This window comes from Platichthys flesus, chromosome 12, assembly GCF_949316205.1.
Source record: "Platichthys flesus chromosome 12, fPlaFle2.1, whole genome shotgun sequence".
Classification (NCBI taxonomy): Eukaryota; Metazoa; Chordata; class Actinopteri; order Pleuronectiformes; family Pleuronectidae; genus Platichthys; species Platichthys flesus.
Window position 1 is genome coordinate 23,086,269 of NC_084956.1, and position 16,190 is coordinate 23,102,458.

General features: G+C 38.7%; 1 protein-coding gene across 1 annotated transcript in view; it reads right to left on the reverse strand.

Moving 5' to 3' along the window:
* pdzd8 (PDZ domain containing 8) overlaps positions 1-16,190 on the reverse strand; it is a 45,292-nt gene that overhangs the window by 25,170 nt on the left and 3,932 nt on the right. Inside the window, exons 2-3 of the mRNA XM_062401184.1 lie at positions 4,746-4,871; positions 1,165-1,267 (exon numbers count right to left, since the gene is read on the reverse strand). Coding sequence (XP_062257168.1) covers positions 1,165-1,267; positions 4,746-4,871 — 229 coding nt within the window. The remainder of the gene's footprint in view (positions 1-1,164; positions 1,268-4,745; positions 4,872-16,190) is intronic.

A 16,190-nucleotide genomic window follows, 5' to 3' on the forward strand; every position in this document is an offset into this window, starting at 1 on the left:
GCCTCTCTAAATGTCAGCGATGGGAAATCTCATCAGTTCCAGGAAGATGAAAATAATCTTTCATTAATGTGTCAATAAGACCCAGGAGGTAGCTTCACTAGAGGATGTGCCTTTTGCAGCAGGGCCACGGTTTAATGTTTCTTTCATTGTAAATTTTGGGTTTAGGGATGTCTTAATTTTTTTTTCTTTAATAAATTCCATCTACTGTTAAACATATTTAATCTGATTCTCTGTCATCATCTTCTATTTGTTTCATCTTCCGCTGCGTCTCACAGATCACTAACTCTCTAAGATACTCCCAAATCAAACAATACTCCATATATCGTAAACTACAATAAGGTTATCCTCGATAAATATGAAAGTAGATTAAATATTTTGACAATTGCAACAATAATTTCAGTCTAGTAACAATATAATGGGTTGCAGGTATATTAGATAATTTAATATGGGATGTGACAGTAATTCTGTTTTTGTGTTTGAAAATTGAATGTTATTGTGTGTGATGATGCAGATAGAAGTTATGATATTAAAAAGAAATAGGGTTTGGGATCAGAATTGTTACCTATTATAAACAATATCACTAGTTAGTCTGTCTGCACATTTTGGCTCAATATCAGTTTTAATCCCAGTCCACACTAACACGCCGGAAAATGCATATCACTTGAGTGTCGTTCAAGATTGTAGTTTGTCCTATATGCACGTAAACAGCTGAATCATTGTAAAATACAGAAATCAACTGCACAACAACTGTAAGCAGAGACAACAGGGTCAGACCCACCAGTAATTGATGAAATGTGTTCTACACAAGTAGCCAGGGCTGATGTTACTTGTTTACTTCTGAAGAGGGTCCAGATAGGAGCCTGACGAATCAGGAAGTTGTAAGCTGTTGTGTGTCTACGTGATGCGTGTGTCTACGTGGGCAGACATCTCGACCACCTGCATTTGTGCCATCTTCATTTTTATCAACACACCTTTACCAGAAAGTAGATACTGGTGATTTGTAATGACGAAATTTCATTGAATTTCTGTGTAATTGTACATGCTTTACATAGCATATAAAATATAACAAGATACCTTTTTGTTTTCTCTCTCTTAAGGCATGATGCATTAGTAAACCAGAGGAACGAGGATTAAGTTCAGAAGATCAAAGAGAGGGAAACCCACCCGTTTGATGGAGCTGCGAGTCTTCTCCTTCCACTGGTGGCTGCTCAGCTCCAGAGTGCAGTGGACATAGGTTTCTCTATCATAGGAGCCCAGGATGAACAGTCTGCAGGGTCATGACAAAAGACACAATAGAACAAAATGAACTACAAGTGTGACATTCACAATGTAACAATCTTGAAAGCCTGAAAACATATTTCTCTCAATCAGTCACATGCAGAGTGATCAAATGATGTGTGCACACAGATAATACTCTAAACACACACATTTTAGCTTTGGCAGAAAGCTAGTGGCATGAGTCCATGTTAGGTGATTTCTGATCACTGTGACCATTATTGAATTTTAAGGGGTTGTTATAAAACTGTCATGGCTGTGGAGCAATCATGATTCATAAACATTAGGATCAACTTCTTGGGTTGTCAAATGCCCTTTTAAATTTGTTAATTTATCTAATGATCTTCCAAGTATACTGTGAACACTGCTGTGATAATGCCTGTTTTTTACAGTGGTGATGGATTTCTTCTCACCACGATGTCAGAGAACAAAGAATATTCTTTAGGAGTAAGTCGTCATTTCAGAAATTACCTTGTTTTGGTAGTTTCAATGTGATATATTTAGTTGGAAGTACATTTGTTTATTAAAATATATTATTGGGCATTAAGCCTTTATTCATTTGGGCACTGTGTGTAAGTGTGTATATCATGCATCACTCTCTTCCATTTTCCACCACTGAAAATGGTAGTATATTTTTTGGGGCAGTAAATGCTGCCCCCTACTGTGCTGAGGAGATGAATGCATGAGGCTACTTTCCTACTGTAACAATGACGGGCAGATATTCCCTGAATGTATCTTATACTCACTGAAACTATGTGTAACTAATCATTTAAGGAATAACATGACCAGCATGGTCATGTTAAGATGCATGTTGTCAAAGGGTAAGTTTTAACTGCTTTCTTCTCAGATTCCACAGAAAATGTGAAATGGGTGGGTCCCTCTGCTTGACACTTTCAGCACACTACACCTGATATCTGTAACACAGCAAACTTCTAACAAGCAGTTTTAAAGAAGTGATCCTGTGATACGATCTAGTTAAACGTTTAAATAAGTAGGACTGGGAGGGCAGCCTCCAAACCTGCCTGTATAGAACAAGGTGATATAAGAGGAGAGAGGAAGAGGAGAGACTAGTATTATAATGGGCAGGACGTGATTATTCATCGATGAGACTGATCTGATCATCTTGTGGTGTACCCACATCAAAGCATGATTCAAAACACACACAACCACTCTCCAAGGAAACAAGGATAGACCTCTCTACCAGGACGAACCTGTGCTAATTGATTCGACTCATTGGCCAATTAAAATTTAAACATAGCCAGCTTTGGACAAAGAGGGAGGATATTTGTCTCAGAAAGAGGAGACTGCAGAAAAGGAGAGTGCACCGTCCATTGTGAAGGGGCATTATACTGTAGATGCTAAAGGGTTTGAAGATGTTATGTAATAGCAGCTGCCAGAGTCACAGAGGTGATGAGAAACAGTTCAAGTTAAGGTTAATATTTCATCACGATCAGTGTTTCCTTCAGATTCAATTTGCATATTGGTGGCCAGTTCTATTAGATACTGCCTATTTACAAGCACTAGTTTTATCTTAGTAAAATACTAATGCAGTGCCTGTTGCAAAATTTAAGTTTGGAAAGGATTGTGTTAATGCTCTGGAGCTACTTCTGAATTATTCCTTGTCATTATTACTCCCTAAACAGTTCTACAATATGCTGTCACTTTTTATTTTTGTATGATGGACGTTTATGTTGCAGAGTGAAGTTAGAAAACAATTTGTATATCATACCTGGTTTATCCGATTTAATTTGAATAGTCAATGCTTTTCATGAAATAAAACAGAATTTACATCATAACAGCAATCCCCACAATGTTCATATAAAGCATTGTGCCAACTTATGTAAAGTCCAGTCTACTGTTTGCCTCTTTATACAGATTGTATTAATGTTAAATGTATCGTGGGTCCAAATCCCACCACATTTGACACTGCACTTCCCTGGGCTATTTGGAAAATGCATTTCAAGTGTGATGAACTGTTTGCTGGGCATATATTCTACATAAAGATAGACTGATGTTTGTGGAATTACTAGGTAGATAAATTCTTCCACTACAGCAAAAAAAAAAATTGTTACGTTGTTATCTTGACTGTAGCAGCCTGAGCTTGAGAGAAACACTGCTTCTGGCACTGGAAGGAAAGTTTAACTAAGCTTCAAAAAGGATAAAAGAAAACCAGCCCCCCAACCCCACAACAAACATACACAAGAGGATGTGGACAGAGATAAAACAGCCAACAGTCTTTGACATACGCACTATAAAAGTCAACTAGTTTGTCTATGTGTATGCATGTCAAAAATGGAGGACGCTAAATAGCCGAGCTGGATTCAAACCAGAGAGCTTGCAGTCACAGGGCCTGTGGCCACAGCAGTGGACAAGACAAGACAGCTTTAAGTTGACAGGAAAGGACGCTAAACATTAACATCAATAAAATACATTACTGAAGTCAGTAAGAGTGAATAACCTAACGACCTGCATAACTGACAGTAGCTAAATTAAGAAAAATGTGAATTAATTAGCAGCTTCTTATGCCTTGAACACACACCCAACAAGTCACTTGGGCTTGTGCCACAGAGGAGCAATTAAGTTCTAATATTCAATAAACAAAAGAAAACAAATTCAGATTTTCATGAAGTCAATCAAATATTTGGCAAATGTAGTTTGCACGGGACAAATTCCATTAAAACATTTATTTTCACAATGTAATCATTTATTTGAACAAATAAGACTTTTTAGACCATTTGGACTTCAGATTTGTGAATCCATTTGTGAGAACTACTTGATCTTGCCAATTGTGGCATTCATAGTTTACCACACTGCAATGAAGCCAAGGTTCATCACCTACTGCAAAATGACGTTTTCAATTCTGTTCAATGCTTGTGATAATTTGGATCAGAAAAAAAAGTAAAAAACTGTACCTGTTGACTAGGACACAATTTAATGTCATTAGGTTTAGAAGGTTAGGCGTCATTCATGACATATACACTTGATAAATTTCCTAGAGGCAGCAATACATGCATAGTGAAGCTAAGAGGCTTAACACAATTTCACTGTAATAATGCCATTTCATAATGACGACCTCATTTATACCAAATGATGACAAATGATTTTGAGTTAATCTATATAAACTGTAGATCATCACTTCAACTTATCATATGGGATCATAATCCATCGCCTATATCGTATATTCTTCGAGGGTTGAAGGAGACTGGAGCCAATCAGCTGGGTGAGAGGCTGGCATCATTTAATAAGGAATAATTTTCTGATCAGTGAAAAATTTAGATTATCTCTGTTATTTTGCGGTGAAGTCTTGGACACTTGTGTTTTTGGGATGGTATGTTTTTGGACTTGATCTTAAGACTGATCAGCTCCGAAAGTAAATAATCTGAAGACACAATCTGACGTCATAGTCACACAAATACCTTGCTTGATACAAATCTACATAATACTTTTAATTCAAGATTTAAGGTTTTCACCTGCTACATTCAATGAGGGTGACTTTGAGTCTGCCTTCCCCCAGCTTGCTCTCCTGCACCAACAGGTCCAAATCACAGGCCGAACCCAGCGAAGGCTGCACTTGGAACGGGAAGAAGGGCTTGTATCTGGAGAAAGGAAAACAGGAAACATCCAAACTCAGTTTTAATTGAAGACCTTTGCTGATGCTAATCCCCTGACAGTGCCAAAGTTATGCAGACAAACCTTAACAAACAAACTATTACATGACAGAAATACACATAGGTTCAGTGTGTAGAATTTAGACATCTAGTGGTGACGTGTCAAGTTGCAGCTGAATACCCCCACACCTTCCAACATTACAGAGCACCTGTGGTGGTTGTCATAACAAATCAAAAAGGTGTTTAGTTTGTATGGCGTGGACGACTAAAACATGGAGGCCTCCGTAGAGAGGAGCCACTCCTGATGTTAATAGAAATATGAAAGGATCCATTTTAGGGTAAAGAAAACAACTATAAGCACAATTTAGATTAAACACACTAGTGAAAACATCACTAGGATTATTTTATATTTAATATCTGCCAGTAGATCCCTTTCTCCCAAATCTTCTATTGTACCTTTAAAGACAACTGTTGAACAAACAAGAAGCAGTCAGATTAGAACCTGTCCACCAGCTTAAACAGGAATGAACTGACGCATGGTGTGAAGAATAAAATCAGAATTAGTCAGAGCCACGGTCAGTGCTATGACTTCCCTTGGGTGTGGTGCTCGGAGATGTGGCTCTTTGAGAACTGCAGCAATGAGTCTTCTTAAAAACAATCATTGTAATGTTAAAGCATGAGAGCACACACCCATCCTTTTATTTGGGGTTTCTGGTGTTATTAGCCTGAGGCTCCAGCTGCTCTAAATAGTGGACTATGTTCAGACAAGTATCACACACAAGTATCACACTGATGAAACTGTCACTTACGTACAGTTCCAAGTGACAGTCAGGATTTTGTGAACGGCCAATTTACACAATAACGTCCAGGAAAACTGTAGCTTGAACAGTGTTGAGGGTTTGTTTAGGGAGTAGCCATCATGTCCATAATCTGAAAAACAATACTTATTCTAATAATAATGAATATGATAATCGAGCTCAGAAAGATATTGATGGCAACAAATTGTATATAATCAATATCCCATCAGCAATGAAACGTGAAGACTTAATAACACAATGTCAATGAGTTCACTAATAAAAAACCACAATGTGGAATTGTGGTTTGTGAGCACTGGACTTTGCCTTACTGAAAATACTTCATCAATTAATTTACTACTACTACTTAATTTTCTGTTATTCTCCATTACACTTGGCATCTATTGCACTTCTGTCCGTCCTGAGAGAGGGATCCCTCACATGTGTGTCTCTGAGGTACAAGTACACAATAACAGTTGGTCTCTTATAGGAAGTGGACTGGATATTAGGCATGTGTGTGAGCTTTAGGAGCTCAGACTGCTGATGTGATTCATGCCCTTGCCCTACTAAAAAAAGAAACATTAAATGATATGCGGTTAGGGTTGGGGCGACGCATCCACCGAAATGACATCATTGATTACAGCAGCACGCCACAAAGATGGCTGTGACTGCTCAAAGCAAGCTGCAGTGACAAAACCTCTGGGGTGTGTGTGTATTTTAGGCCTAAGCTCTGAAAATTGGAAATGGCTTATCACAGCAGTACAATAACTATGCAAGGTCACTTGAAGCAAAGGCATTACAGGCCTCACAGTTGCGTTGAACTCCATCAGTTTCATCTACAGCAGGATATGGGGAATGTGTCACAGCAGTCCTTTTGAATTAGAATCTTCTGATCTGATAAAGAGGGTCTATAATTATTATTAATATCATAGCACAGGCATGACATGAATGGAACTTAGATAAAGATGATTGCACTATTAATGAAGTAACAAGCACGTGTTGAACTGGCACTGATCGAGTGCACTGTAAGGGAGGTAAATTCCCTGTTGGGTGCTAGAGTGAAGACACATAAAAAGTCAGAACTTTAAAGTCCAGTCTGTTGGCCCCTTTCGCCAATTCATTAGTGAAGGTGCCAGGATACTACAAATGAAATTGAAACTGAAACTCCTATAATTAAACATTTGGCTGCAGCAGAGTTGGCATGCCTCCAGTCAGATCACAGTGCCTTTGGCCCCTGACAACAACAGCTGCTAAACAGCATTTTGTTATTAGCTGTGATTCAGAGGCACTGTTCAAACCTGATATTTACATCCATAGTGATCCCTTGGACCGCTCTTAGTACTGTCCGGTCACTGATAACACATCTGAGGTGGTCTGAATCATGGGGTCACATTCTTTTAGCTGTATGAACACAAATGTCTCCCGGTTAACCTCGAAGGACCGCCTGCTCAGCTGTCGTCCTCTTACATGCTTCAGTTTCATAATGAACCATAGACTGTAAATAAAGATGGATGAAACCTTGCTTATGCCTCCTTCTAACCAGAACTGAATCCAAATTATCCTGGATCCAGACGCCGCTGTCTGGTGGTGATGACAGTGAGTAGCGAGTCTGTCTCAGCTTATAATCATGCCCGTTTTTATAACATCAAATAACCACTTTAAACCCAACTTGCCAGAAAAAATTGCACTTGGACATATATAACTGTATTAACAACTGCTTTTGATGTGTAAGTACTTCTAATTTTTTGTTTGGTCCATGTCCCATACACTAACATGGATGAGGTGGGGTTTACTCATGTGCTATGACAATAAAGTTGAATCGAATCTAATCTGCAGCCATCCTCCAGGGGACATCAAGACAAATTGGGTTCACTTTTGGAGAGCAGTTATGTCATCCATCTTTATTCAGTCTGCATTGTACCAAAAGTAATTCGACACTCGTGTATTGATCATATTTTGAGCAGGACTGGGCTTCCCGCAGTCCACGTAAAAAGCAAACGACGTGAAACACATTGACAGAAGCTTATCGGCTGTTGGATTAATTATTGATTTCTATTCATACCCAGATAGCTGTTAATAAAGATTTGCCAAAATGGCGCCTAGACCTAAAATACCAACAAAAGTAACATTGTTTGTGTTTTGTCTGGAGAAATGTTCAACTCGTTTAATAAGAGAAAGTCTTTGGCAACACCAGAAGCCCTAAAATATTGGTCGTTAACCCCAGAGACTTATTCGTCATCAGATGATAGCTAATTGGTCTGAGCCCGACTGTGGAACATTCAGAGAACTTTGACAATGTCTCTTATTTCTTGTATTTTAATCAATAACACCAAGGAGGTTGTTGCTTCTGAACATGATTTACTGAAGAAGAATTTTTAAAAGGTTCAGTGAAATCTCGTGATCAATGCAGCGGAGTTAATACGTCACTTTCTGTCTCTGTCTGCTGCACCCGGCTGCTCCACTTCTCGACTAAATAATTTGGGAGTTTTGTTGCTTTGTGAACGCTTCTGGGCAGAGAGCCTCCACTGAGCTGTGTATGTGTGAAAGACAGACTCTGGGTAAACTCCGGACCCAATTCTCCAGATTTCACCCGGAGTTCATGTCGGAAAACGGCTATGATAACCCTAATGTCTGAATCTGTTAACAGGTTCCTGCATTTCCCGGTTGAAAACACTGAAGTTGAATGATTATTCACTCATGATATGTCAAGTATCGTGTAAACACCACCCATGCATGTTAACAAGGTTGAACATTGATTTTCCTTGGAGGTAGTCTCTAAATATTTGCAAACTAAGAAAACCCTGCAGATCTAAGGGTGATACTTCTGTGGGTTCACATTGACAAGCAATTCATTTCATACTACACATTGTTAATCCATCCACTGTTTATATACAAATAATCAGCTTTATCTTTAATCTACCTGTGGTGTTATGTTCCTTAGAGCAGTTTACCATAAGAAGGGTCACATCCACGGCCTCTTCAGTTCTAGCCTTTAAAGCTGACATGACTGACACACTGTCACACTTTATGAGCTGTAGCTAATAAATTGATGTGGTAAACTATCCAAACTACAAAACGGATCTTGGGAACATTAAACTCTCTCAGCTAGCATGGTGTCAGTTACGTGCACTCATTATAAGACACCAATATTGACCAGTATTGTAAGCAGCTTGCTAGGTAGCCCAGTTCACAACTGATTTACCCAAAGATCCAAAGAAGGGTTATTAGCTGGCTAACAGCAGTCAGCCTCTCCCACTGGAACGTTCAGCTATGCACATCACATCAATATTTCAAACTAATCACTTTAATGTCTATCAGTCTCTAAAACTATATGATTGGCTCATCAGCTAAAATAGCATCAATAATCATCATCCCATAATAAATCAGAGTTTGTGAGATAGCATAAAATATACCACATTTGAAATAGGTAGTTCATCTTTACCTAGAGGGATGTATACTTCTTGTATTCTTTTTGAGACAGTGAAGCATATTAAGAGCACCACTGGAGTATCGTCTTGTTTAAATGCATTGATGTGTGATGAGGGACAATGTGTCCTCTGTTGGTCCAAAAGTAACCTGCTATCATTTTGTCCTGATCTATACATTTTCAAAAATCACATATTGGTACCCTTTTATTCATTGGCTCAATATTCCAGTCACCATTAGACTTTACACATCAACATGCATCGTCTTACACATTATCCGTTTATCTTTTAGCATCAGCCTCAAACCAATAAATCAGTCATCAATATTACTGGGGTAAATTTTCTTAAAAAGACAGACACTGCTGCACCATTTATTTGCTGTGACATTGTGAAAATGATTTATTCCTCTTGCAAAACTGCATTTCCTAAAGCTTTTGTATTTATTTTATTTACTTAATTATTGAACAACTACTTAAAGTACTTTTTCATAGTTGTATGAAGCTTTTTGTAAATGATTAACATTTTATTTAAAATTATTTTTATAATTCTTCCTTTTATAGTGTATTATCATCCCTTACTTTAAAATGAAGTCCATTTATTGATAAATTATTAATTAAATTGCAAACAACTTTACTAATGGCCATTTGTTTTGGACAATTGCAACATGACTTTTACACTGACACTTCCTCTGTAGGCATGCGCAGTTGTTTTGCTTTACAGACCCTTAGCCAACAAGACAAAAGATAAACTGCAGAGATGGTGCAATCAATGCTTATGTCTCCTCCTGTCTGTGGTACAAACTGAGAGGAGGCTGAGCTAAAAAGGAACTGGGCTCCCTCTCTTAAAATGGCCAACTCTTTGCATCAGTGGTATCATCTATACCGTCGTACCGGAAATGACAGGAGGAGAGAGGTTAAAGAGGAACAACAGAAATCTACAGCACAACTACACAACAAACAACCATGGAAGCTTGACACCAATTATGTATGTGTGATTGTTCCTGTCAAGCCCAGTTGTAATTGTACACCTTCTCTAATCTCCTCTTGTCACACAACAATTTAAAACACATGTTTTTTGCCAACTATTTGTGTGTGTGTGTGTTTGCTTGTTTGTGTACGTATATGTTCTGCTCACATCATTTCCAGAACATCTGTAACATTGACCTTCTCTCCATTTACAAATCTGTCCTAACCCATCTTTTCAAACTGGCATAGTCTGGTTGACTGTTTCCATTTGCTCAACCTCATGTTTTATTCACTGTTCTTTTTATTGACCTTTGGTTGCATTGTTTTTTGTTCTGTTTTGATCTCTGCCTTGTAAGGTGAGACCTTGAGTGCTTTGAAAGGCGCCTATAAATAAAATGTATTATTATAATTATTAACTATTACACATTTCAGTATTCAATGCTCTACAGTCACTATGTGGCTTACAAAGAAAAATAAATGAAAAGAACATTTAAGTACTTGACTTTCAATAGTCTTTTGGATGCCAATGCTTTGACTGACCACTGTACATTCAAAAGATGAGTGATCAGGAGCTCAGGGCCAAGTCAACAAATTATCCTTCCACTCTACAGTCTCTCTATGTAAATAGGCATTGTTAGGATTTCAATATTTTACTTATAGTCTCTGTCTGACTCAACTCTAAATGAATAAAGATAGAAGCAGTTTGAGCCAGATAAGGCCTACACGCAAATGAGTAATAATAACCTTTTCCTTCCAAGTGTTTAATTTTGAAAATTAGAATGTGTGAGCGCCAGAATGTTTTTCGTTGTTTTGGTTAAATTGTTTTGAATGTCTGTACAAACAGAATATTGTTTTGATATAGCAAGAACACAATAATCTTTTCTCCAATTGTCAACACCATTGGCCCACATGCCATCAGCTGTGTCAAGGCCTTGGGAGTGGCTCCTTGTCACTTCCTTATTCCAATACCAAGAGGATGGCCTACGCCTGCGCACTTTCGAGGAGGAAGAACCAAGATCTACTGTTATAAAATAGACAGGCGCCGGCTGTTTGATCCGTTCTGATGGGTCTCGTGTTCTGATGCAACTTGTTGGATGCCCATTGCTTTGCTGACTGATACCTTTCATTGCTTCCTAAATAAATACTTGATTGAACAAATCGAGTTTGGCTCATCTTCTCATATTTAGGATAAACCAACACGCCTGACAGCATGCAGACATTGACCCTAGCTACATGTTGACAGTTGGCCGGAAGAGGAGATTAACACACACGCTCATCAACTCTTTTTCAAATATCCTGATGGATCATGGTGATGGATTGTGGATTATGGTGGCATCTGATTGTGGTAGCAGCTGATCGTGGACTATTATTTCCAACAAGACTGCTTGATAAACAATATGCCTACTCACATACTCACATACCATTACTGACAATATCTCATCAATGAATTTACATTCATGTGTTACAAATTGCTTTTTCTATTTAATGTTTTAAATACATGAGGCATATATTGCACTACTATCCGTCCTGGGAGAGAGATCCCTCACATGTGGCTCTCTTTGAGTTTTTTTTTTTTGTAGTTTTCCTTACTCTTGTTGAGGGTCGAGAACAAACGATGTCACACCTTGTTAAAGCCCTAAGAGACAAATTGGGATTTTTTAATATGGGCTATACAAATAAAATGTGTATGATTGACACATGTTTATCAAGACACTACTAAATTATACCACTCTAAAAGAAGACAATGAGGCAGTGAGGGTGTCAACAGTTACTGTATGCATATCCTATATACATTAGGGTAACCTGACAATAATCAACACTTTCAATACATGGCAAGTTGAATATGAAAAATGCTTTACTTGTTTAAATCAGTACTAAGTTAACAAAGCTACTGCTGTTATTATATTCTTCTTCTTTTCAAACTCCTCCCCTCTGGTAGGCGCTACAGATCTCTGTTGACCAAAACCTCCAGACACAAAAACAGTTTCTTCCCCCTCGCCGTCTCACTTCTGAACAGCCAACCAACTGTGGCACTATGCAATAACTCTGGATCTTTATAATAACCACTGTACAGTTACTCCCGAAATTATATTATATATAATATAATATATATTATAATTATATTCAATTATGTTTACTTATTTCACCCTCACTGTATAATTTCAATACGCACACCTGCGCTTCTTTTCTTAGACCGTCGCACTGTTCGGACTGTTTGTATTGTTTTGTTTTGTTTTGTTCGTTTTGTGATGTGTATTCTGTGTAAGCACACTTTACAGAGTCAAATTCCCTATTTGTGCAAACTTACTTGGCCAATAAACCTGATTCTGATTCTGATGAGAATCTTTTCATTTAGCATCTAGAAGTCCAGTGCTGCATTAGATACACATTCCTGATATTAAGATGGATAAAATGTGAGGTAAAATTTACGTCTTTGCGGAGGGCAGTGACACAAAACTTTACTTTAATACCCGGAGGCAAATCTAACAAAATAATATCAATCACTTCTCTTATCTTTAGACCTGGTTTCTAATTTGAACGACATCTTGGCACCCTTTCACTCAGTCATTAAGGGTTTCTGTGATCTGAATACGGGTTTGCACAAAGTACTGAAGGACCTTCAAAACTTCTCAGAAGCAGAAAAAGAGGAGATTTCAAAGTCACCATCGGATTATGATGAAGAATGTTGACCTCATAAATTCCATAAGCTTCTTACACGTGAGGGTTGATCTAAATTGAGGTCTTTCAAAGTACGAAAGCCAACTCATTCCAACATAACATCAGCTATTAAACCTACTTGTTAACTGACCCATCTCCATGGCTGCTCCATTCTCTGAAGATGATGTGATATGATGCAAATCTCTAGAAACGGTCAGCATATTGACCAGGTGTTGTTTTTAATCATACCATCGAACTATGCATATAAACCCAAAAGAGCTTAGACCATGATTCAAACTAATGACCAAAGAAGATTATAGACGGATAACAGCAATCGTACTTGATCTATTTAACTGGCTGTGTCTTCCTCTCCTCTAAGCTTCTGCAATTGCAACTTCAGGATGTCCACAAAACAAAAACAGGGACCTTTATTTTAAATTTGGCTTTGAACACAGTATTCCCCAATAGCTGGAGTTGAGTCGGCATGGGTGCTGTAATGCCTGGATTACCTCCAGTGGGCCGTGGTCCCAGCCCCTCCCCTTTCACAGAACTACCATCTGTGCCAAATCCCACAGTCCAGCTTTTATTCTCTCAGGCTGCACTTCATTACATCATCCCATCACATTTACTCGTCCTGCATGATCGTGGGTGATACATTCACACGCATGTTCAGAGTTCTTCTGTTTGCTGCAGTGCTCCCCCACATGACTATAAGCACTGAGTCTGTGGCACTACTGTCCTCTTAAATTGTCTGACCAGTTAAATCCTCATAATTAAGAAGCTAAAATCAGCTTAAAATTCAAAGTCAAACCACTTAACTAAAAATTGCTAAAACATGGCAAAGTATAGAGTAGTTTTCTATATTTTGTCATCAATAACAATACAATTCTGTACTATTAATATGAATCTGAGAAAGTTTGGCAGATCCAAGTATATAAATAATTCAAAATAAATATAATACTGTAGAGTTGGCAATTCATATCTGCACATAGGCATCATATTTGACTTCTACATGCCAAGATATAATCACCACCCTGTGAATGTAGCCAAGGCCCTGTTCAGACCTGGTTTTAACATCCTGAGTGAGTGAGCCGATCACAAGTGGACTGCTCAGTGAGTACCAACCCAAAACACATTGCGATCCCATAACTCAGATCACATTTATTGGTGGTCTGTGATGGATGAGGCCACATTCTTTTGCCTTTGAGATCACAAATATTTGCAGGACGGACCACCTACTCAGCTAACTTCCTCAGTAGACACTCAGCATCTTGCACAGCTCTGTCTCTCTCTCTCTCTGAAAGCCACTCGCTGACAATGTCACATAGTGAGACTGACTATAAACAACATAATTTGGTCTTTGTGAACAGTAATGATTTACATGTGAATTTGCATTTAAGGCAGTGACGTTAGATCCGATTCCAGTGGTCACTGGAGACACATTCAGGACACACTAGCGCCATGTGTGAGCTGACCACGTGGTGATCAGATCACCCAAGTTGCATGTCTGAACCAGGTCTGAACAGGACCGACAAGTGTTGAGGTTTTGGACAAACACAGGGGTGAAGCACTGTGCATGAGAGCAGGCAGGAAATACTGCACCGTGATAACTGACAGGAAATGACAATCAGTCAGTGGTCCCCCTGACAACTAACTTCACTGTCTCAAGTCTGGTTCAGGTTGACTCAAGTCGGAATAGCACGTCGGTCTTTTGGCATACTGATGTGAGAAAACCACTTCTGTTTTCAAGAGGACAGCTGAGACATTAGTGAGGACTGTCTTTAAAAGAAAGGCTCTTATGGAAGATGCCTCACGTTGCTGTTAATCTGGCCAATGGAATTTCAGCTGTGTCTGTCACCACTATATTTCTACTACCCGACAACTACTTAGTTCGATCTGTACCTTTTTTTATTTAAGTAAGACATAGTGAAATAAAAACCTAATAATACAAGTTTCTCTCTTTTTTATTTGCCCTCTCTTTCTTATGTGCACTTTCTACTTCCTTTTTTTCTCTTTCTATTTCTCGCACTTCCTCAAACTAAATTCCCTTTCCCACACTCGCTGGGTACAGAGATGATTTGTCCCATTTGGAGATATACATATTTTTTTGTGCTGAAACTCTGAATCATAAACGGATGTATTTTATTCTATAACCAAAACATTAAATAAAAAAAGATACAGATGTCTATAAAAACAATTACGGCAAAGTTTTTCTAAGGTCTTGCCCTTGCTATGTAAAGTGCCTTGAGATAATTTATGTTGTGATTTGGCATTATAAAAATAAAACTGAATTGAATTTACTGGCAGTCAGCTGTGTGTTAGCTATGCCTGAATGAGGAGGGTACAGTGACACTACTACTACATTTTCAAGGTATTGAATTATAATACAGTATGGCTAATCATGAAAATTTAGAAAGAATACAGTACAGCTGTAAAAGCAGATGGAGCGGCCAGATGCAGCAGACAGAGACAGGAAGTGATATTGTTTCCAGCCCCCCCCCCGACACCTTTGTCTGCTCTTATCACCACAAACTCTCTTGACATAGTCGGTGTCTTTTAAGTGTGTGACGCTGCTTTTTTATTAAGAAGCCCCCCCCATTTATTGCTTCCTCCTACTGGTCTACAAGATACCAACATAGGGGCTTCCTATTAGCTAAACCTACATTTCAATCAACTATTGTTAATAACATTGAACGATACCACGGTCAATTTTTATGGTCATATTTTTTATGGTATGAATGATCAAATATGCATCCCATAATTTGTATTCCCCTTCTGTTGTCCTGGAGTTTTAATTTCCCCAATCACATAATTAAATGACCCCCTATGCCCATCCGCTACAAGCACACAAGCAGATAGACAGAGAGAGAAATAGAGAGGGTGGGGGGGGGGGCTAAGAAGACCATCATCATTTACCCCCAAACCAGTACATTGAACGCGTTACATACAACAACAAGCGGAGAAAGCAGAATCGTAGGCTGACCGACGCTGGGAAATGCGCGTCCCGTGTGAACAGCCGGGCGCCTGCACACGCTTGATAATAGTGCTGCGCGGTGCAGCGCTTCAGTGTCAGTTGTAAACCCGGCGTATAGTGATATTGAAGAAGAACATTTGTTATAATGAATTGAAATGAAACGTTATAGAAATCGAAAAAGTTAATTCAAAATTTGTTTGGGTCATTTTCAGCGTCGACGTCATCGACGACGTCGACTAATCGCAGCAGCCCTCCCTCACACATCGACTTCTCCTGGATTTCTACGGATATTATGCTAGGAAGCCAGATGGATAAAGTCTGTAGAAACTGCAGGGCGTCTCCCTCTGAAATTTGCTTTCACACCTCTTCTAGAGAAAATACAGAGGAACTGTGGACTGTGTCCAGTGCATGTCTGAAAGCAGCTTTAGTGTGTGTCTAAAGTCTGAGGTCTTCTGACTCATGAAGTAGATGTTACATTAGATGAATTGTGA